The sequence below is a fragment of the Notamacropus eugenii genome, chromosome 6 (assembly GCF_028372415.1).
Source record: "Notamacropus eugenii isolate mMacEug1 chromosome 6, mMacEug1.pri_v2, whole genome shotgun sequence".
Lineage (NCBI taxonomy): Eukaryota > Metazoa > Chordata > Mammalia > Diprotodontia > Macropodidae > Notamacropus > Notamacropus eugenii.
In genome coordinates this window covers 6,127,148-6,150,395 of record NC_092877.1, presented here as the reverse complement: position 1 = coordinate 6,150,395, position 23,248 = coordinate 6,127,148, and the positions used below count along the sequence as shown (strand labels likewise).

The 23,248-nt window shown below is 46.6% G+C and overlaps 1 protein-coding gene across 5 annotated transcripts in view; it reads right to left on the bottom strand.

The window, feature by feature from the left end:
- TP53I11 (tumor protein p53 inducible protein 11) overlaps positions 1 to 22,760 on the bottom strand; it is a 30,636-nt gene extending 7,876 nt beyond the window's left edge. Inside the window, exons 1-7 of one of the 5 annotated variants that reach the window (XM_072618135.1) lie at positions 22,531 to 22,760; positions 12,799 to 12,846; positions 9,171 to 9,336; positions 5,407 to 5,465; positions 4,949 to 4,997; positions 4,687 to 4,783; positions 2,740 to 2,841 (exon numbers count right to left, since the gene is read on the bottom strand). In XM_072618135.1, coding sequence (XP_072474236.1) covers positions 2,740 to 2,841; positions 4,687 to 4,783; positions 4,949 to 4,997; positions 5,407 to 5,465; positions 9,171 to 9,336; positions 12,799 to 12,846; positions 22,531 to 22,574 — 565 coding nt within the window. In that variant the 5' untranslated portion in view covers positions 22,575 to 22,760. Of the gene's footprint in view, positions 1 to 2,739; positions 2,842 to 4,686; positions 4,784 to 4,948; positions 4,998 to 5,406; positions 5,466 to 9,170; positions 9,337 to 11,298; positions 12,585 to 12,624; positions 12,771 to 12,798; positions 12,847 to 21,344; positions 22,371 to 22,530 lie in introns of those variants that run through there. The other 4 variants (XM_072618136.1, XM_072618134.1, XM_072618138.1 and 1 more) reach the window with 4 other exon arrangements.
- Between the last annotated feature and the right edge of the window lie 488 nt (positions 22,761 to 23,248).

Genomic DNA, 23,248 nt, shown 5'->3' with positions numbered 1-23,248 from the left:
GGAGATAAGCTAGATGCATTCCCAGTAAGATCAGGGATGAAACAAGGATGTCCATTATCACCACTTTTATTCAATATAGTACTAGAAATGTTAGCTAGAGCAATTAGAGAAGATAAAGAAATTGAAGGAATTAGAATAGGCAAAGAAGCAACTAAGTTATCACTCTTTGCAGATGATATGATGATATACTTAGAAAATCCCAGAGATTCAAGTAAAAAACTACTTGAAACAATTAACAACTTTGGCAAAGTTGCAAGTTACAAAATAAACCCACACAAATCTTCTGCATTTCTATATATTAGTAACAAAGCCCAACAGCAAGAGATAGAAAGCGAAATCCCATTTAAAGCTAGGGTAGACACTATAAAATATTTGGGAGTTTACCTGCCAAAACAAACCCAGGGACTATATGAACACAATTATAAGACACTTTTCGCACAAATAAAGTCAGATCTAAGTAAGTGGGAAAACATCAGTTGCTCATGGGTAGTCTGAGCCAATATAATAAAAATGACAATTTTACCTAAATTAATTTACTTATTTAGTGCCATACCAATTAAACTATGACATAATTATTTTCTAGAGCTGGAAAAAATAGTGTCAAAATTCATCTGGAACAACTGAAGGTCCAGAATATCAAGGGGACTAATGAAAAGAAATGCTAGGGAAGGTGGCCTAGCGCTACCAGATGTCAAATTGTATTATAAAGTGGCAATTATCAAAACCACTTTATACTGGCTATGAAACAAAAGGGTAGACAAGTGGAATAGGCTAGGTAGACAATGGATATAGCAATCTACTGTTTGATAAACCCAAGGATGCCAGCTTCTGAGATAAGAACTCACTGTTCAACAAAAATTTCTGGGAAAACTGGATAACAGTGTGGCAGAAACTAGGCATAGACCAATGCCTGACACCAGACACAAGAATAAAGTCCAAATGGGTACATGATCTAGGTATAAAGATCAATACTATGGACAAATTGGTGGAGCAAGGAATAGTGTATTTATCAGATTTATGGAGAAGGGAAGAATTTTTAACTAAAGAAGAGATAGAAAGCATTATGAAGTGCAAGATGGATAATTTTGATTACATTAAACTGAAAAGTTTTTGCACAACCAAACCCAATGCAACCAAGATTTGGAGGGATGTAGAAAACTGGGAAAGAATTTTTACAGCTAATGTTTGTGATAAAGGTCTCATTTCTAGAACATATAGTGAACTCAATCAAATGTACAAAAAAACAAGTTATTCTCCAATTGATAAATGGTCAAAGGATACGAACAGGGAATTTTCAGAGGAAGAAATTAAAGATACCTATAGTCATATGAAAAAATTCTCTAAAGCACTTTTGATTAGAGAGATGCAAATCAAAACAAGTCTAAGACACCACATCACACCTATCAGATTAGCAAACATGACAGATCAGGAAGATGATAAATGTTGGAAAAGATGTGGGAGAGTTGGAACACTAATTCATTGTTGCTGGAGCTGTGAGAAGATCCAACCATCCAGAAGAGCAATTTGGAACTACGCCCAAAGGGCTACAAAAATGTACATACTCTTTGACCCAGCAATACCGCTTCTAGGGATGCAAACCAAAGAGATCATAAAAATGGGAAAGGGTCCCACATGTACAAAAATATTTCTAGCAGTACTCTTTGTGGTGGCCCAAAACTGAAAATCAAGGGGATGCCCATCAACTGGGGAATGGCTGAATAAATTATGGTATGTGGATGTGATGGAATACTATTGTGCTGTAAGAAATGAACAGGAAGACTTCAGAGAGACCTGGAAAGATTTATATGATCTGATGCTGAGCGAAAAGAGCAGAGCCAGGAGAACCTTGTACACAGCAACGACCACAGCGTGTGAGAGCTTTTTCTGGTAGACTTCAAACTTTGTAGGAATGCAAGGACTTAAAAAAATTGCCAGTGGTCTTTTAAGGCAAAATGCCTTCAACATCCAGAGAAAGAACTATGGAATTCAATTGCAGAATATAGCAGATCATTTGTGTGTGTGTGTGTGTGTGTGTGTGTGTGTGTTACGTTTTGGTTTGTTACATGATTTCTCCCATTCATTGTAATTCTTCTACACAGTATGACTATAGTGAAAATGTATTTAATAGGAATGTGTGTGTAGAACCTATATAAAATTGTATGCCATCTCAGGGAGAGAGGGGGAGGGAGGGGGAAAAAATCTAAGTTATATGGTAGTGACTGTAGAACACTGAAAATAAATGAAATTAATATTGAAAAATAGAAATGAGGAAGATCCCCAGAATTGTCAGTGGGGTGTGAAGACTGACTTCAGAATGCCAGCTGCCCAAACCTAAGAATATCAGCCTCAATTGCTATCTGCTACCAAAGGACCCAGGTGACTGCATCTCTACTTTCCTTCCCCAGAGTGTGTCCTCTAAATCTATCCAATCAGAATGAAAAAGAACAACCAAACCAAGACTCTACCACCAGTCTCCATCCAACCTCAAAGGAAGCAGTTTTGAGGGGATGAGGGATGTTGGGAATGCCACCTCCATGTATCCTGGGCTGATTGGCCAACTTGCGTATTCTGTAGTCAAGACAGCATGAGCTGTAGCAAAGAGAACTGGATCTGGAGTGAGAAGACCTTGGATTCAAATCCTCTCTCTGCTACTTACCATCTCTCTAGGTTTCAGTTTTCTCATCTGCCAAACGAGAATATTGGAGTAAAAGAACTAAGGTCTCCTCTCTAGTAACTCACCTAAGAACTGCACCCCAAAGTAGCAGGCCTCAGTAAGCAGTGTCCAGCGGATAATGACCTTCTCAGCTGTGTAGAGGGCATTCCACATGATGAGAGAGATGCCTGAGGCAGGAGGAAAGAGCAGGTTATGTGGTGGGCATTTCACTGATTCCCCACAGACCAATCTTCTCCTTTCTCCTCCCCAGCTCCCTCCCCCCAGCCAATTCAAGGGGCTTTTTGGCCTCCTCCTACAAAGGCACAGGTACTTATGGGGAAGGCCTTCTGATAATCAGGGTAGACAGAAGACCTCTCCTCTCTCCACTGTAAGCCAAGTACAAACTGTGACCCCAAAGGCAGTGTGCCTAAGTCCTTGAGAGGTAGGAGGGAGCTCAGTGACTATCTAGCTATCCCCCCCACATACCCTCCCATTAGGGTTTTGTCCAGGGCTCTTCTCTCTGGTGGTACATCTGAGTTCTTCCCTACCATTGTGGTTCTAAACTAGCCCTGTGACCGTAATGACACACATCTCTTCCTCTCTTTGACTCAGTTTCCTCCTCTGAGAGTATGATTCTCACTTCCTCTACTTTTACTAGTTGTGTGGCTTTAAGGAGGTCAATAAGTCACTCTAGACCTCCATTTACTCATTTGTAAAAAGAAGGTTAGATTCAGTGGTCTCTAAGGTTAATAAGAATAATTTGTGGAGTACTTCAGGGTTTGAAAACACTGTACAAGTATTATTCCATTTCATCTTCACAACAACCTTGGGAGGGAAGTGCTATTATCATCCCTATTTTACATATGAGGATGCTGAGGCAGACAGGTCGAGTGACTTGTCCAAGGTCATACAGCTAGTAAATTGAACTAAGGTCTTCCTGACCCCAGGTATAGCTCTCTATCCACAGTCTCTCTAGCTCTGAGACACCATGAGAGGCAGGGTGGTCATAGTGGGAGAAGGTCAGGATTCAGAGACTGGCTCTGGCACTGGTGATTTACTGCTCTAAGATGGGTCACTTCACCTTGTTAGCCTCAGTTTCTCCATTTGCAAATTGAAGACACTGTCTGCAACACCTATGTTGCAGGGATGCTGTAAGTCTTGAGTGAGATCAAGTATATAGGGGACTTTGTCAAGCCTGCCATTCTCTGGGAATGTGAGCTAGGATCATTAAATGATGGTGATGATGATGAAGATGCTGCTGCTGCTGCTAATAATAATGTTATTTAGATCAATGCCATGATGGACTGCTATTCTAAGTTTTGCCACAAGGTGGCACCACAAGTTCAAGGGAGCCTCTCAAGGGATTGATCACCATATTTATTTAGTCTAGAGCTGGAAAGAATTTCAGGAGCCATTTACTACACCCCCTTCATTTTACAGATGGGGAAACTGAGTCTTAAAATAAAGCGACTTGCCTAAAGTCACCTAAGTAATAAGTTCTGGGGTTCTGGCCAATGCTTTTTCTCCATTGTACCACGCTGTTTTCTGTTCTTCCAGCCCTCCCATCTTACAGGTTGGGAAACTGAGGACTGGTGATGTCAGGTGACTTTCCAAGCATACACAGGTGTACTTGCCCAAAGTCTGGAGGAAGCAATGGCAGGAGCTAAGCTGAGGACCATGCCAGTCTAGGGCATCGGTGCCTACCCTTTTTCCTCAGTAATATCTAGAGGCTCCTTCCTGCCTTAGTGGAAATAGTGATCCCTCAGAGAAAGGAAATTTTAATGCCACCTTTTCCCCCTCTCAGCCTTAGATTGATCTCCAAATGCCCCTCCTCTCATGGGGCCCCAGAAGAAGAATGGGAAGGAATACTTACAGCCACATTGAAATTTCTTTCATATACGGGTTAGTTAGAGGTGACCACTGAGGTTCCCAACAGCTCCAAAGTTCTGTGATTCTGAGCTACCTTTCTCACTGAGGCACCCCACGTATTTCCTGGCCACCCTCAACCCAGGGACCCCTATATCCCTACTCACTGAGGAGTGCCCCTCCATAGAGTCGGATTGGAGTTTTACTGTTCACCTCAGCTCCATCAAAGACAGCATCAAACAGTTGGTCAGGAAAAGCAAGGGCCTGAAAAGCATAGGGAGAGGACATTGGGGAAGAGGCAGGCTGGGAGAGCCCACAAGGGAAGTGATAGATGCTGTGTTTTATGAGGAAAAGTGGGAGAGAGGGCGGCTGTTTCCAGTTCAGATAACTGGGTGTGGGACCCAATGGGGAAAACAAGGTCTTCCTTACCATGATAGCAACCCCAGAGAAGAGAACAGCTGAGACAAACTGCCAGACCCTGGAGAGAAGACAAAGATTATAACTAGAAATACCCCACTCCCTCCCACAACCCCACCATTCCCAGAGGCAAAGGGAGCACACTCATCCCCCACTCCCCACCAAGACTCCCTCTGACCAGCAGGCCTGGAGAGAGTGAAATCATGGATATGGGAGAGTTGATGGGAAATAACAATGGAGCTAAGGACCAAATATCCTTTAACTAGGGGTCAGAGGACAGCCTCCAGCTACGGCCAGATCAGAGAAGCCAAAGTTGGGGCAGGTAGACATTAGCTGGCTGAAGCCTCCTCTGCTCTCCTTCTTCCCCCCACCCCTTTCCTTCCTCTCTCCATACGTTGAGGGCGGGGTGGGAAGGAGCACATCAACAGGGAAATGGGGATGGGAGGGGGGAAGTTTCTACCTCCACTCACCTGAGCCCCAAAGGCTCCCGGACAGCGAACTTGATTTCATTTCCCAGCACCTGGCTGATCTGCCATTGAGAAGGAGAAGGTGGGAACTCGGGGCAGGGAGACACAGGGTCCCTGGAGCCCTTTGAGAACCTCAAGACAGGGAGGGTTTGGGCTCTATTCCTCTCCAGTAGGAAAGCAACCCTCTCCCTCTCTCCCTCCCCATCTCCCCTCCCCATACACATGGGCAATCAAATAATTAATCAACCAACGTTTACTAAGTATGTACCATGTGCCAAGCACTGTGCTAGATCCTGCGGACATAAATACAAAAATGAACTTGTGTCCCTGACCTCAAGAGCCTTACTCTCTATCAGAAGCAGCAAGAGAGGCACCGATACATGCTGTATATAGGCATGTTATATATGTGTGTGTATGTTTGTGTAGGTATAGATATAGATGGAGGGAAGAAGGGTGTGTGTGTGTGTGTGTGTGTGTGTGTGTGTGTGTGTGTGTGCGTGTGAGAGAGAGAGAGAGAGAGAGAGAGAGAGAGAGAGAGAGAGAGAGAGAGAGAGAGAGAGAGAGAGAGCATGCAATTGGGGCCAGGGGGTGGGGTACTAGCTGGGGGGAATCAGGAAGGCTTCATGTAGATGGAACTGTTTGAGCTGAGACTTGAAGGAAACTGGGAATTCCAGGAAACAGAGATGATTCCAGGCACAGAGATCAGCCAGCGTAAAGCATAGACATGGAAAATGGGAGAACAATAAGAGGACCACAGTTGGATTCTATTTGAAGGGTAGTAATAAGACTAAAGATGTAGAAAAGGTCCAACCCCAAGTGAGAAGGACTTAAATGCCAAGCAGATGTGGTCAGATCCATGCATTAGGAAAATAATTGAGCAACTGAATGGAGAGTGGATGGGAATAGGAAAGATGAATAAGAGATTATTGTAATAGACCACACGAGGGATGGCTATCACCATTTACTGACCCCAAATCCTGCCCTTCTGCCCAGACCCACGGTCTCAGGACCACTCCCACACACTCATGGCCTTGTTTTCCCCTCAGAAGGACAGCACATCATAGTGAAGGAAGCTTTAGATTTAGAGTCAAGGGAACAGGTTCAAATTTCTGCTCTGTCAACCTCGCCTGGGTGACCTCCAGCAAATCACTTTTCCTTCTCTGGGCTTTGGTTTCCTCAGCTATAAAATCAAGGGATCGTCCTAGACACCCTCCCTCTGAGGTCCCTTCCAATTGGAAATCTACAAGCAAAGCAGTCTGGGAGTGGGCCTCCTTTTGCCTCGTATCTGCAACCTTGAAGAGTGGTTCAGTTCAAGCCTTGGAACTGCTGTCAAGTGAGCAAAATATTTTGGCCACTAGATGCTACCTAGTTCCTCCAAGCCTCTTACTGAGCTAATCACGCCCCTCCCATACCCAGTTCATTTCTTTCCTTACAATAATACAAACCATTCACTTTTCTATTGTGCACTAGGCTTTATCAAGAGCTTTTACCTACGATATGCCTGTGGAGAGAAAAATCTTTCCCAGACCTTCCCTCCTGCCTGGATCTTTCCCTGCCTCATTTTCCATCATAATATCTTCAGATGCCTCCTAGGGATCCAAGCAGAGGAGTAGTGGGGTCCAAGGCAGCTCTCTCACCTTATTTTGGCATCAAGGAAATTGAGCTAACACAAACAAGATGAGACCCCTTAAGAGGTTGAGAGGAGGTGGGAAGGGGATGGGGCTGGTGTATGCCCCATGCTAGGACAAAACCTTAGCACAGCCTGGGCAAGGGAAGGTTGAAGAATTAGTCCCCCTCCCTCCACATGGAGGTGGCCCACTGAAGCTTCTGGTAACCTATCCAGAAAGTCACCATACATAGCTGGATTCAGGACTATAAAGGGAGCTCAGAGAGTATCTAATCCAAATCCTCCATTTTACCAGTGAAGAAACTAAGACTCAGAGAGGGGAAAAGATTTCCCCAGAGTCACCTAGCTGGTGAGCATCAGAGTTGGGCTTTAAACCAAAGTCCTCTGGTTCCAAACTCAACACTATCTGCACAATACCTGCTTATCTCTCATTTAATTTTACTCATAAAATGAATATCCGCAGGTCATGAAGAATGGGTTTTGCTGGCAGGGATGAAACATACACATTTAGTAAAAGCCATATTGAAAAGGATCCTTCACTTTGGAGAGGGATCTCAGGCATGGGATGCATGATGTCAGACGTTTTCATTATGTTTATTAGTTCTGAGGTTCTCTTTTCCTTAGTCTCGCGCCCCCCCCCCCCTTTATTATAAGGAATAGCTCTCTGAGAAGGGGTGAGAGAGGAATATATTGGGAAATATAGTTAATTAAAAGCAAAAATACAAAAAAAATAAACATCTTGAATCATTTGAGCTTGGAGACCCCTTTCCAGGAGTAAGTTTTAGGACTGAATAGAGCTGATGTCACAAAGGTGGGAGGATACAAGAGATAGACAATGCAGTCCATGGCAGAAGAAAAGCTCTGGGTGGGCTAAGTCATTGGGCAGAATCCAGTACGATGAAATTCCATAGTGATAAGGGTTAAAGTCTTATGCTTGGGTTCAAAAAAGCAACCTTACAAATGTAAGATAGAGGAGGCATGGTTAGACAGAAGTTTGATGGAAAAACCATGTAGGGATTTTAGTGACCTGCAAACTTAAGATAAATTAACAGTGAAATAATCAGAAAATTTCGTCTACAGATGGAAATCATACCCTATCCATGACTTCCTAGACAGTGCACCTTGTTCACCAATGTGATTTCAGTTGTTGTTCAGTGCTGTCTGATTCTTCATGACCCCATTTGGGGTTTTCTTGGAACAGATACTGGAGTGGTTTGCCATTTCTTTTTCCAGTTTATTTTATAGATGAAGAAATAGAGGAAAACAGGATAAAGTGACTTGCTCAGGACCACACAACTACTAAGTGTCTGAAGCCAGATTTGAACTCTAGGAGAAGGAGTCTTTCTGACTCTAAATCTGGCAGTCTATGCTCTTTGCTACCTAGCTGCCCCATATCAATGTCACTTTAAAAAGTCTGGTGATATCTGAGGATACTTTAAAAGACACATCTTTCAAGAATAAGGTGACAGTCCCTCCATGCTCTAACCATATCTGAAGTTCCATTCTTTAGGGAGATAGTAAGCTGGAAAGCATCCAACGTGGTGAAGAGATGGCCTTGAGACCGTATCATAGAAAGAAAGGTTAAGGAAACGGGGATGATTAAACTGGACAAGAGAAGACACAATAGCAACGTGATGTCTTCAAGTATTTGGCCAGTGATTGTGTGGATGGATGAAGTTAGTTTAGTTTAGTCTCAGAGCACAGAACCAGATGCACTTGGCACAAATTACCAAGAGCCAAGTTTAGCCTTCATGGTAGGGAAATCTTCTTAAACAACAGGGTTATCCAGAAGTGTAATGGGTGCTCTGGAGGTGGTGGGCTGCCCCTCCTTGGGGGTCTTCAAGCAGAAGCTGAATGAGCAGAAGCTGACAATGAGTGTCATCATGGGGAGTTACTTTTCTCTTTTGGTAAAGATTAGACAGTTATCAAGGTCTCTTCTGACTCTAAAATCCTGTGGGTTTGTGTTGCAAAGGAGCTATCCTTGAATCCCCACATAAGAAGGAATCTTGGGACTGGCCTCATTATTTCTCCCTCCCTCTTCCTTTGCCCTGTTTGTTTTCTTTTTCATCTTGATCTACCTATCAATCTGTTGCCGGCAGCCACGATTACAACCCCATCTTCCTCAAAGAAAGTTTCTTACCTTGGAGCGGTGCACTTCTCCATCATCATCCTCTCCTCCCACTCCAAGGATCTTTCGGGTCTTCAGGCGGCTCACAAGGTCCGTCTGGCTGTGCTTTTTCATGAGAGGTGGAGGTTGTTTGGCAGCCATCTTGGTCACTGGTACCTGTGGACTGGCTTCAGAAGAGCTGAAAAGAGAAAGATCCCTTCAACTCAGACCTGTTGAGAGCTCCTAGGTTCTATCCTGGAGTCCTGGCACATAACCTGTAATACTGCTCCCAGCCCAGATCCAGGACAGCCAGCAGCAATGGACAATGAGATCACAGGCCATGGGGGCAATGTCTCTCATTGGCTGCCCTCAAGGTCAAGCACAACAGGTTCCCAGCCACCCCCAACCCTCAGGGGAAGGGCTGCAGTGACCAAGGAAGGATATGGGTGTTTGAATAGATGCCAAATAATATTAATAGTTCACATTCATTCCTCTAGTGCCATACAGTTCCCAAAGCACTCTGTTTCAGCCACAACATGAGATGAAGAAAGGAAGCACTATCTGTAAGTAATTTTTATCTCATTTCATGGATAAACAGAGACCCAGATGTATTAAGATCTCTGTCCAAGGTCCCACAGCAAGTAAGCTGCAGAGCTTTTCAGGATGGGACCCAATTCTTTTGTCTACAGATCCCAAGCTCCCAGGGTCAGTGTCACGGCATGTAGTCCAAGCCCCACACACGCTCCATGGAATCCTACTACATTGCCTCTTTAGGGATAGAAAAGAGGGGATCATGAAGAACTAAGCCTGATAATCACCTATCAGAAGCTTGTTTCTCACCTGGGCTGGACCAGTTGGTGACACCCTGAGATCTAGGGTGCCTCATACTAGGGCTTCATTGGCTGGGTCCTCCCTCATTCCGAACGCATAGAGACAACATGTGAAAATTCAATTCAGTCCCAGTCTATTCCAGTCTACAGATCTTTATATGAGCTCACCATGGGCAAACTTCACATTCACATAAAGCCCTCAGGTTAAAACAACACTTTTTTTCTATCAACCTGTAGGGCATATGGCACTGTATGGTACATGTATGCCCACTTTATAAGTGAGAAATTTAGAGCAAATGACATTCCATTTGACTCAGCTGTATTCTGTCTCCAAGTCTACTTTACATTCTACATAAAACTTTCCTACAAGAATCAGGACAGTTGGTGCCCTTGTGCACATAGGGAAACAGAGGGACAGAACAGAGTTACAGAATCTGCTGTGCCATACACTGGCAATGCAATGAAAGCCCAAAATGGTGCCTACCCTGAAGAAGTTTCCATTCCAATGTGAGATAACATGTGAATAACTAATATGCATATGATAGAATAGATGAGGAAGGAAGGGGGACAAATTAAATGCCTACTATGTGCCTTGGGCTTTACAAATACTACCTCATTTGATCCTGACAACCCTGTGAAAGAGGCATTATTAGTAATCCAACTTTGCTGTTGGGAAATTGAAGTAGGTAGAGTTTAAGTTCCTTGCCTAGGATCACATAGCTAGGAAGTGACTGAGGCAAGATTTGAACTCAGATCTTTCTGGCTTTGCATCCAGTGCTCCACTCACTTTGCCATTCAGCTCTCATGGAAACACACATAGCCTGGGGCTCCAGCAGCAACTTTTTCAGGGAGAGGGGGCTGGTATCTTCTCCCTTTCCTAAAACTATGGAGTACCCCTCGAGCTAATTCCTAGTTGTCCTCCAGGTGATGTGTACATGATGTGAGTCACTACCCAGTCCAAGAACTAGAGCAGTGATCTTTTCCACACCACCAAAAACTTGCTCAAGTGGGAATCCCAGTGGTATATAGTGGGAATATGGGGTCAAAGGACCTGTGTTCAAATTCAATCTCTTCTACTTAGACAAGTGACTTGACCTCCCTAAGCCTCACTTTCCTCATCTGTAAAAAATACATGGGTTAGACTAGAAGGCCCTTGCAGTTCTCTTTTAACTCTAGACTCTGGTCAATGATCCTCTTCATTAAAAGTTTGTTCCCTATGTAGAAAAGCAGAGCAATACTGTAGAAAGAGTCCTGGACTGAAAGGTAGAAAACCTGGGTTTGAATCTTCACCTTCTACTGATGGACTGTGTGACCTTAGGCAAATCACTTACCTTCTCTGGGCTTCATCTTCTTGGACAAAATGAAAGGCTGGGTTAGCTGCTCTCCCAGCCCCAAATTCTCTGGTTCTGGGTTTCTTGAGTGTCTTTTGTGCCCAGGAAACAGTGTTTAAGGCAAAATTCTTGCCTGCTTTTCTTCAGTGTGGCACGTGGTCGAAGCATTTCAACCAACCCACCCTCATTTTCTCTGTTGGTCTAAATATATGCTATAATTAAACCTGCCACCCACTGCTGGCGTTCCCAATGGCAGCTGCCCACGGGGGGAGTTAGGTGGGGGGGGGGGGGAGCTGATGATCGCAGAGAGGAGAGGCGCCTATGCTGTCTGGGAAGGCTTTGTGAAACCTTGTCCAAGCACCCCTCCTCCTCCTCCTGCATTCTGCAGAGAGCAGCAGGTTCTATGGGGCTTCTTTGACCACGAATAATTCCCCAGCTCTGGTCCCACAAGTCAGTGAGCTGTGGGAGAAATGAGAACTTGTAATGAGGAACCTCATAAGGCAGAAACTGGCCTTGTCAAACCTCCTCTCCAACCCTGCCAACAGAGCAAAGACTCTGGGTCCCAATGTTGTCCAGATGGCAGATCGAGTCAGTTGGGAGCATTTTGTACCCTGAAACACAGCCTCAGCACATACTGTGACTGGCGCTCCTTCCTTCCTTCCCAACACAAACATAACTGTACCATCACCACTCTCTGGGCCTTGGTTTGGAAAATTAAAAGGGTGAACTAGGGAATTTCTAACATCTCTTCCTAGTTCTGACATTCCATATTCTGAGGTGTCTTCCAGCTCTGACATTTTACATTCTAAGATCTCTCCCAGTTCTGATATTCTATGTTATATGTTCTAAGGATCTTCCCAGCTTTCACTTTCTATGTTCTAAGGCCCATCCAAGTTCTGCCATTCTGTGTTCTATGTTGCAAAGTTCCTTCCACCTCTGATGTTCAAGGTTTTATGTTCCATTCCAGTGCTCACACTCTGCGATTCTGAGATTCTCCTGAATCCCTTTGGGATGTGGGGGAAGGGAGGCGTGGGGTCTGGAGCTCCATGGGCTTGGTCCACAAAGAGTCCCTTTGTGCCCCATTCTCCTTGCAAATGATTTAAGACTCTTCCTGAAAGCGGGGAGGCCCAGAGAAGGAGATAGCCCTGCTCTCTGGAGCCATGTTTACACACAGCACTCAGAGCATGGGGTGTCTGTAGTTCTCCACCAGCTGGTCCTGGAGGAGGGGGAGGGAAGGGGAGAAGGAGAAGGAGCAGAAGCAGAGCCCTCAAGGTGTGGAATGCGGGAGGAGCAGCAGAGTTGCCCGGGCTCCCCCTGGGAACTCACGTTCTGCTTTTCCAGAGTCAGAGCACAGGAAGTCTGCGGAGCGTGGTCTCAGTATGGAAAAGCAGTCTGGCTGGCATGCTGGCTGCAAATTGCCTTCCTGCTCTAAGCCACAGGTTCTCCCCCAGGCACCATGGAGTTAGAGATTGGGGCAAAAGGACTGTCAGACCTTCTTACCTCCTTCCCCTACCCCAGGGTCCTGGAGACAGAGAAGGCTCTCTATACCTGAAAGCAACAATCACAGATCATTCAGCGTCTCAGATCTAGGCAGTTGGTACAGGGGATCCTGACAGATTTGGAGTCAGGAAGACCTAAATTCCAATTCCATTTCAGAAGCTTGCTTACTAGCTGTGTGACCCAAGGCAAATCATTTCACTTTTCTCTCAGCCTCAGTTTTCTCATCTGCAAAATAGGGATAACGGCACGTACTTCACAGGCTTGTGAGGATGAAGTGAGACAGTATCTAGTGCTTAAAGCACCATATCAAGTTGTTGGTATCGTGGCTCATGGAAGGGCTGGAAAAGCAGCTTGGAGGTTGGAGAGCAGGCAAAGGCATTAAAACCATTTCACTGTGAACAGGAGAGGAAAGTAGAAGAGAGGAGAGAAGGAGAGGAGGGGAGGGGAGGGGAAAGGAGAGGAAAGGAGGAGAGAGGGAGGGACAGAATGGGAAGGGAAGGGGGAGGGAAGGGGAGGGAAGAAGAGGAGGGGAGAGGAGGGGAGGGAAGGAGGGGGGAGAGGGGGAATGGGAGGGGAGGACAGAGGGGAGGGGAGGGAGGGGAGGGGAGGGGAGGGAGGGGAGGAGAGAGGGAGGGATAGAATGGGAGGGGAAGGGGGAGGGAAGGGGAGGGAAGAAGAGGAGGGGAGGGGAGGGAAGAAGAGTAGGGGAGAGGAGAGGAGGGGAGGGGAAGGGAGGGGAGGGGAAGGGAGGGGAGGGGAGTTGAAGTGTTGGGACTTTCAGAATAGGAGAGTAGGTCTAGGGCATTCACCAAGTTTTTTTGTTTTCTTGCACTAAACCCCACCCCCAATCAGGCAAATACCCACCAGGGCTCTAAGGGACCACGGGCTGCACCCACAGATCTCCTTAGTGTTCAGTTTCCCTTGGTGAGAGTTTCCTGAGGCTCATTGAGCACAGGTGATATCCATAGGGCCATACAACTAGTAAGTGTCCAAGATGGCATTTGAAGCTATTTTTTCCTAATCCCAGGTTTAGCATTTTATCCACTAGATCCCATTTCCTCTCTGGTCCCAACTATATTTGCAAAAATTTGCAGCTGGATTTAGAGATCATCTGTTCCAATTATCTCCTTTTATAAACGGGGGAATATGCTTGCCTTAAATGGTTGGGTTTTCCCCTGCCTTAGGGATACTGAAGCAGAAGTCAGATGCCCACTTCTCAGGTATTTTGTAATAGTGATTCCATTATGTGTGGACTGGATCAATCCACTGGTTCTTGCCCTTTTTTGTGTGTCCTGGACCCACTTTGAAGTTTGGACTATGGACCCTTTCTAAGAATAGTACCTTTAAATGCCTAAAATAAAAGACATAGAGTTACAAAGGAAACAAATTATGTTGAAATATAGCTATCCAAGGGCAGCTAGGTGGCACGGTGGATAGAGCTCAAAGCCTGGAATCAGGAAGACTCATCTTTCTGAGTTCAAATCCAGTCTCAGGCACTTATTAGTTCTATGAAATTTTAAGTCACTTCATCCTGTTTGCCTTGGTTTCCTCTTCCATAAAATGAGCCAGAGAAAGAAATGGCAAACTACTCCAGTATCTGAGCCAAGAAAACCCCAAATGGGGAAGAGTCTGATGGAGAGTCAGACACCACTGAACAACAATATATACAAATATTTTGAAAAGCAAGTTCATGGACCTCAGCTAAAGAATGTTCTTACTAGATGAACACTGGGTCCTTCCAACTCTCAGAATTTGTGATCAAGTCCATTCTTCTCCTTTTGGGGGGGGGGAGGAGTCCAGTTTGAAGGCAGTGAAGCTGAGACCAATGAAAACAACTTTTCCAGGGTCACACAACATTAGACTGGAAGGTCTAGTGGGCCTTGGAAGAGGGTGGTGACTCTGAACTGGGGATGAGGGGAGAGTGAAGCCAAGAAATCCCAGCCCTGCTTCCACAATACATATGCCAAAGGAAAACACCTGGGTGTCCAAGCCTCACATCTTTCTGTCTCAGTCTCTCCACTCACCTCTTCCATCCTTTTCCTCCCTTCCCTCTAGCCCAGTGAGAAATTCCCTTCCCTTCTGAGTGACACCAGCTTTGTTTCCACAGTAACAGACCAAGTCAGTTTTCTGCCTCCCTTGTCAGGGACAGTGAGAGAACACAAGATATTGGATGAGGATGGAGCAAAGGGAAGTAAAGGAGGGAGGAGAGGAGGGGGAATGGTGGAGGGGAAAGGGAGAAGCCTTTGGCAGGGCTACCTTCACCTATATGCGTGTTTGCTTGGTTTTTCTCCTGATTCAAGAAGAAGACAAAAGCTACCTCACCAAGCAGCCAAATCCCTGAAAAGGAGCCAGGTTTCTTCCCAAAAGACTCTATTAGAAGCTGGGAGGTGTGTTTGTGGGAGGGAGACTGCTCTGATTCCTCTAATCATATGTGTAAAAAGCTGCTCTGAAGGATGCACTTGTGTGTGTGTGTGTGTGTGTGTGTGTGTGTGTGTGTGTGTAGGGATGGGTGGAAATTCAACCCCCCCTCCCAAAAAAGCCATAAGTTGAGATACTTTAATCTGCAATTCTTCAAACCCCACATGGACACCAGGCCCAACAGGGACTAAAACCCAGGATAGAGCCTAGAGCTGATGCTGTCTATGTAGGCTCAATGGTTTAAGCACATTTCCTGCCCCCCTGCTCCCCCAAAGCCCACCCCCATCCAACCAACATTTCCTGTATTCCTCAGGGCTAAAGAGCTTGTCCCCAGGAGGCCCCTGGGATCCCTAGCAGGTAAAGACGTTATCACCCTTTGTCACAATAGCACAGATCAGGGAGGTGGAGCAGATAAACTGATGGAGGCAGCCTCAAGAGACATGGGCTCAAAGCCATTTCTGACACGTCTGCTGGGTGACCTGAATAAATCAAAACGCCTCTGAGTCTCAGTTTTTTCATACATGAAATTTCACTGTTTTCTGAGAATGAAATGTCTGGGAAGTGCTTTGCACATTTCCAAGTGTTATTTAAACATCAGATTATTGTTAGTATTAGCTTGAGAGGTAGCATAATACAGCCTATGGGACTTGGAATCAGGGAGACCTGGGTTCAAATTTAGCCTCAGCTATGTAACCCTGGCCAAATCTCTTAACTGCTGTCTGCCTCCATTTTACCATCTGTAAAATGAAGAGATTAGACCCAGATCCCTTCCACCTCTAACCCTAGGTTCCTAGATCTAGAAATTAAGCATAATGGTTGATTTTATGCTCATCATTTTACTGGCTCCTCACAATAGCCTAGTGAGATATCTCCATTTAACAGATGAGGAAACTGAGGCTCAGTGCCTTGCCTAACTATTGGAATCAGTATTTTCACTGCTGGCTCCAAGGAGACCTGAAGAGCTCTGCCTCTCTCTGTTGGTATGCCCAGGGCTCTTCCTACTTAACCAAGATGGCGGCCTTGGTACCATGAGGAGGTCTTGTCTTATGTAGTTGGTGGAAAGGCATTTAATGTTTCTGTAATTTCTATCTACATGTAAATCTTGTCTCTCCCTCTAATTTGTAAGCTCCTGAAGGGCAGGGTCCCGGTCTTGTACCTAGAATCATGGGATAGTACATTTAGAGCTAGAAGTGAATCTGGAGAGAGGAATGGAAATGAACGCATCTGGGAGATGGAGAAGTCTTGTGGGGAGAAGAGCACAGGGTCCAGTATTACAGGATTGGAAAGGTAGGAAGGGGTCTTGAGGGGCATCGAGTGCCAGACAAAGGATGCCATATTTAACCCTAGAAGTAATAAGGACTCACTGAAGCTTAGTGACAGGGGTGGGAGACCTAAAGATCATTTTGGCAGCTGAGTCCTTTCCCCTCTCTAGAGCTGTTTCTTCATCACTAGGGTGAGTAACACCTTTACATCCTACCTCATGGGGCTGCCATGAGACTCCAAAGAGAAAATACCTGGAAGGTGTTTTGTACTGGGAAGGAGATGGATGCCTCCTGCTCCTCCCCCAACCTAAGGCCCAGTCTCCACAGGGTGTGTTTGAGGGCAGTCAAGGCTAAATATCGGTAAATAGAGCTTTCCCTGCCCTCCCCCTTTCCCTCTTCCCTAGGCCACCATGGTCCCTGGCCTTGGTTCTGAGCCATAGACACAAGATAAACAATTCTTGTCTGAAATGGAAAGGGCCAGAAGCTAGAGGAAAAGAGACTACGGGTTCCTTACAGAACCTTGGAACTTGTCCATCAAATACGAGGGAATAGTCAGGGGAGGAGGTGGGGTGGAAAACCCTTTTTCCTCCAGGCCAGGAATTCTTAACCTGAGCTTTTAAAAAAATAGTTTTAATAATTGTATTTCAATATAATTAATTTCCTTTGTACTCTTTTGTATTTTATTTGATGATAGAAAAACATGAATGTGAGAAGGGGGCAGTAGGTTTTGCCAGAGTACTAAAGGGTCTGGGACACAAAATGGTTACACGCTGCTTAGATATAATTAGGCTCATCTCTAGCTTTGTAGCCGAGGTAGCTTGCAGTACAGTAGGGAGAGAGCTGGACCTGGAGCCATGAAAACTTGAGTTCACATCCAGCCCTGTATACTAACTGGTTGTATGACCAAGGGTAAGTCATTTAACTTGTTTCAGCTTCCTCATTTGTAAAATGGAGATCCCAGGGCTGTTGTAAGGATAAAAAGAGACAGGTTTTTGTAAAGCACTTTGTAGACCATGGAGTGCTGTTCAATGCCTAGCTATTATACATCTTCCACTGGAAAATCCTCTTCCAGAAAAATAGATGTCCTTTTTAGAAGACAAACTGACTGACTTAAATGTCAGCTTTTTCTGTTCCCTTTCTCCCTTACCTTCCAATGGAACCAAAAAGTGAGAAGAAAGAGGGAAAAGGAAAGGGTTGTTTTTTCTAATGTTAGCCTCTCTGGACCTGGGTTGAATGAGATGGCCTCCTAGGTCCCTTCTAGTTATGAGTCTGTGATGCTGTGATGGTCACTCAGAGGGAGGGTCATGAGTTGGGTCGTGTGTAGGAAGGACTATGGAATCAAAGGATTTGTTTTCAAATTCCATTTCTGTGCCTCTTACTACCTGTATGACCTTAGACAAGTCACCTAATCTCTATAGGCCTCAGTCTTCACATTATAAAACAAAGGGTCTTGAATCATACTAGAGATCCTCCGAGGTCCCCTTCCAACATGGTGAGTCTAGGAGAGCTGACTCAGGAGTTGAAAGATCTGAGTTGGAATTCTGCCTCTGTCTCTTCCTGTGTGACTCTGGGTAATCGTTTTTCGTAACTGGGGCTCAGTTTCCTCACCTATAAAATGAAGAGACTGTTAGTCTATGATGTTCCTTTTAGCTCTAGATTGAGAATGCTCTGGTCTGGAAAAGGGGCCAGAGCAGGCCTCTTTTTAGAATGCCTGTTTAGAATGAGCAATTGCTAGCCCCATGACCCTAAGTAAATCACTCCTCAGATCTTCAGTTCCCTGGCCTATAAAATGATGGGCTTGGATTAGATCAAGGGTTCTTAACTTTGTGTGTACCATGAACCCTTAGACAGTCAGTCTGGAGAGGCCTATGGACTTTTTCTCAGAATCAAGTTTTTGAATGCGTAAAATAACATACAAAAAAATTGCAAAGAATATCAACACATTGAAATAGTTATAAAAAGTGTTTTTAAATTCATAGACCCCTGGTAAAAATTAGGCCAACCCCAAGATTCCTTTCACCGCAAAATATATAGCAGCAGGCTTCATGATTTCACTATTTTATGGATAAGGAGAGAGAGAGAGCCTTTTCCATGAGACTATTACGCACTGGGTTCCACCAAGACCATTTCAGGAGAGCCTACCTTCTCACCCCACAACACACATACTCCCCTCAACCTCCTTCTAGAGTCAAGAGAACTGTATCTGATTGAAAATGCATCTTCCTTTTCAAATGGAATATTTCCCAACCACCAAGCCAAGTCTCCAAATCAGACCATTCCAGTCTTGAGCCCCTAGAGGGCAGTGGGAGCCATCAGAGTGGAACTGCTTTGTTTTAGGGAAGGCACAGAAGCATTTCCAAGTTCATCTCTCTCCTGGGACTGAGAGGGAAGGGGAATGGAGTGGAAAGAAGAATCCGGGAGAGTCTTAGGACCTTTAGACAATAAGAAAGAGGCATAGATAGATAGATAGATAGATAGATAGAGAGAGAGAGAGAGAGAGAGAGAGAGAGAGAGAGAGAGAGAGAGAGAGATAGGTAGATAGATAGATAGGTAGATAGAGTACAGGGGCAGAGAAAGGAGTGAAGAGGGTGGTGGAGAGGATGGAGTATGCCCAACGCAACTTTAACCAATACAGTATGATGAGGAAACAGAAGCCCAGCCAGGAGAGGTTTGTTCAGATTACACAGGCAGTACATAATAGAGTCACATTCAAACTCAGGGCTTTGGATTCCAAATATGGTGCATACCCTTTCTCCAACAACTGTTGGTTTTCCACAGTGCTAGTCTTGAAAATGTCATTTCTGAGTTCTGATTCCAGAAGTGACACCCTGAGTCCCTTTTTAGCCAGGCCAATCTGTTTCTTTGCCTCAGTTTCTCTATTTTACAATATTAAATCAGGAATGTCATCTTCTTAGAGGAATGTGGCTAGTCCAATGGACATGTAACCAACCAAAAGCCAGAGGATGTCTAAGCTACTGTGGGGAGCCTGGGGGTGAGTTTTCCAGGAAAGGGTTGCCTTTGGACCTTGAGAACCATCTGGTGGAGCAGAAGTCATGTTGGACTTGGAGTCAGGAAGATGAGGAATTAAATCTCAGCTCTGACAGCTTTGTGAGATTCTTGGGCATTTGGGTAATAACTCCCAAGATTCCAGGGATTTAGAGCCATTGTTCCCAAATCAGGGAAGAAAGTGCCAAGGATCTGAGGTCAGGCCCACTTCCAGCCTCAGCTTAAGTGACACGTCCAACTAGAAACTTTTCTGGATTTACTCGATGGCTAATAGTCCTTCTCCTAACTACAAAGCAATGAGTTTGCATATCTTTTGTTTTTGTCTTTCTGTGTTTGTGTTTTCCCTAGTCGTCAGGGACAGAAGATGTTTTTATTCTCTTTTTTTTTGGGGGGGGGGTGTCTGTATCCCAAGAACCTAGCATAGCATTTAGCTCTTAGTAAATTTTGAATTGGGTTGGGTTGTATTGGATTGAGGCAAGAGGAAGAGATAAGGGGGGAAGATCCCTCTTTTCTGGCTCATAAATCTTCCATACTTCCTTCATTGAAAGCCCTAGGAGTTCCCTGGGATGCCATGCTCCTCCTACCTAGATGTTCAGTCAATCAGTCAGTCGGTCGGTCAGTCAACAAGTCAGTCAGTCAACAAGCATTGATTAAGCACTTACTTTTGGCCACACTGTCAGGGGATCCTAGGCAGGCCTGGTCTAATCCTGTAACTTAAACATTTCTCTGGTACCCAGAGAAGGAAGCCGATAGTCTCTACCATGAACCCTCTCAGGGGTTCATAACTTGGTATCCATGAATATTTTTTAAAAAATTAGTAACTATGTCCATAGCATTAGTTTCCTTTGCAATACTATATAGCATATTTTATGCATTTTAAAATACTGTTCTGAACAGGGGTCCACAGGCTTCCCCCAGACTTCCAAAGGGGTCCATGCTACGACAGAGGAGCCCCACCCTCAACCCCAGCGCCATAAGGGCACTCCTCTGGGCCAAGGAGTAGAGAATGACAAAGTTCATGGCCTCACAAGTTGAGTTGCTGTCCTATGGAGCATCCTCCCTCTTCCTCCACCCCCATTCTTTGCATGGAGTGTCTCCAGGGAGTTAGGGAGTCAGCCCTTGGTGGCGGTCCCCTAATTTTCAGAACCCAGCAGCGTGGAGAGGCTCCCACTCTCCGGGCTGATTGCTTCTTCAGGACCCCAATGGAGGGAAAGAGAACACCTCAGGAGGCCAGGGGAAATGCGAAAACTTTGCTCTGGGAAAGCGGAACATGTGGCTTTGGAGCTCTGGGCCCGGGCTTTGGGGCTAGGAAGCAGGATATCGGATGGCCAGAGAACTCCGTGGCTTTTGTGCGCTAAGGCGCACTTGGCCAAGTCCGGCTGCTTTCGTCTTTCTCTTGTTCTGTCTCCCCCTCTCTCTCCCGGCTCCCTGGCGCACTCTCCAAAGCACGCCTCCCTCGCCTGGTTATTCCCGTCAGCCAAAAAGCTGCCTGCGCAACTCCTCCAAGGCTACAAACGACAGAGGGATTCCAGGAGTGCCGAGGAGGTGCAGACAACAGGACCCAGCAGCCGAAGCAAGGCCGAGCTTCCTCGGGTCCTGAACCTCACAGAAGTGCCCCTTCCCGCCTGCCCTCACCCAGGAGCCCAGGGCAACCCAGACGCCCGCCCCCGCAGGCTCCCGGTGGCTGCTGCGCGCCTGTATCTGTTTCCAGTCGAGTGACCCACCAGATCATCCGCTCGGCGTCCCCAGCTATCAAGATGCCAGGACCTCACGTCTGTCCGCCTTCCTGACTCCCTGTCGGAGTGGTCCCACTTCCCCGGGGCTCCTGAGTCCCCCGCGCCTCCATCCCGAGGCACTTACCGTGGAACCCCGGGCCGAGAAGGCTCCGGAGGAATCATCGGATCCAGGGCTGCTTCGAGTCTTCTTGGGTCATCTGGCCCATCTTCCTGCATCCCTGGCCTGACTACCCCCAAATCACCCGCCTAGAGACTGCGTGGCTCTAAGGTTCGGACAATTCTGTAGGCAGCAGAAACTCACTCAGCTAGCCCCTTCCTCCACCAACCCTGAGATACTGGCTAGACTGGGAGAAAGGAAGGAATGAAGGAAAGGAGGTATCCCAATCTCACAACTTCTTTCTCAGCAACATTTAAGATCCCAAGATTTGCATCTGCAAGGGACCTTACAGCGCTTCTCGTCCAAGCCCTTACTGAACAGATGAGGATGCTCAGATTGTGAGAGGGGAAGAAATTGTCCAGAAGTCACACCGCTAGTCAGTGGCAGAGCTGGGACTAGATCCCTAGATCACGTCCTGGCTCTATGGCATAGGAGATAGAACTGGAAGGGACTTTAGAGCTCCTGTAGCCCAACCCCCTCATTTGATGGATGGGGAAACTGAGGTTCAGAGGAAGGAACGGGGACAGATAGGGAGCACAAGGGGAGACAGAGAGAGAAACAGAGTGACTCAGAGAGACAAAGAAGAGAGTGGGAGAGAGAGAGAGAGAGAGAGAGAGAGAGAGAGAGAGAGAGAGAGAGAGAGAGAGAGAGAGAGAGAGAGAGAGACTCACTCGCTTACAGAGACAAAATAGGAGAGACAGAGAGAAACGGGGAAGGCACAAAGCGCGAACACCAGAGTGTGCTACATTCAGAGACATTCAACAAGAAACCATTGACAAGTGAGAGATTTTTAAGAGACTGAGACCCATAGAGATAGAAGGGAGGAGGGGAGAAGGTCCTGAACTGCTCTTCCCTGCCGTCGGCTCACATCCCCATCCCCCTCCACCCCCAGCAGCAGAGGCAGAGAGCAGAGAACCCTGCAGAGAAGCAGCCCAAGACCCAGATCCCCTTCTGCCCCCCTCCTGGAGCGCCGGGTACTTTCCGCAGGAGTTCCTGCCGCACGCAGACAGCTAGGAGTCCGGAGAAGCAGCTGCCCAGGCGGAGGAGGAGGAAGAGGAGGCGGGAGTGGGAGGTGGGGGTGGGGTGGGAGGGGGTGCAAAGTCAATGGCCAGCTGCGGAGGAAGGAGAAGCAGCGGAAAACGCAGCGCCTTACCCCGCTAGGGCATGGTCGTCGGCGGGGCCGAGCAGAGGCTGCATGGGGCTTACTGCGAGTGGCACACCAGGCCGCGAGAGCAGAGACCGGGCACGGGCACTGGCGCGGGGCTGCCTCACATGGCGTGTCTGGCTCTGGGGCCAGGGCCGGGACCAGAGGAGCCGGGGCAGAAGAAACTGAGTCGTCTGAGCGCAGCGCCCTGCGTGACGGAGCTAAGCCACCAGCCAGCGGCCACGGCTGGTCCCTCCTCTCCATTACCATATTAAACCAATCGCGCTCCCTAAGAGATGTCACCTCCCACGCGCTGGGCTGCCTGGCTGGGGAGGCGTCTGCGGGCGGTGAGGGAGCGAGCTAGCGGGGGAACTAGGGAGCTAGAGAGCCAGGGCTCTGAGGAGGGAGGGAGGGAGGGAGAGAGCGAGGGAGAGCAGGTCCCAGCCCCGGGGGACCGTAACCCCGCTCCCTCCCCTCCCATCTCTTCTCCAATGCCATCTCCCCAGGGCCCTGGACCTTCCTCAAAGTCCCCCAGGCTGCCTTTGGGGGCTCTCCCACCTTTCTGCGTAACTTACTACCTCTTAGCAAAGCTAGAAAAGAGGGACCTGGGGAAAACCTAGAAAGAGAAAGGCGAAGCCGGGGCATTTTTTTTCACTTTCAGCCACGGGATTGGGATATCTGCCAGAGTACATGCCAGAGTACAACCACCGTAGGTTGTACTTGGAGA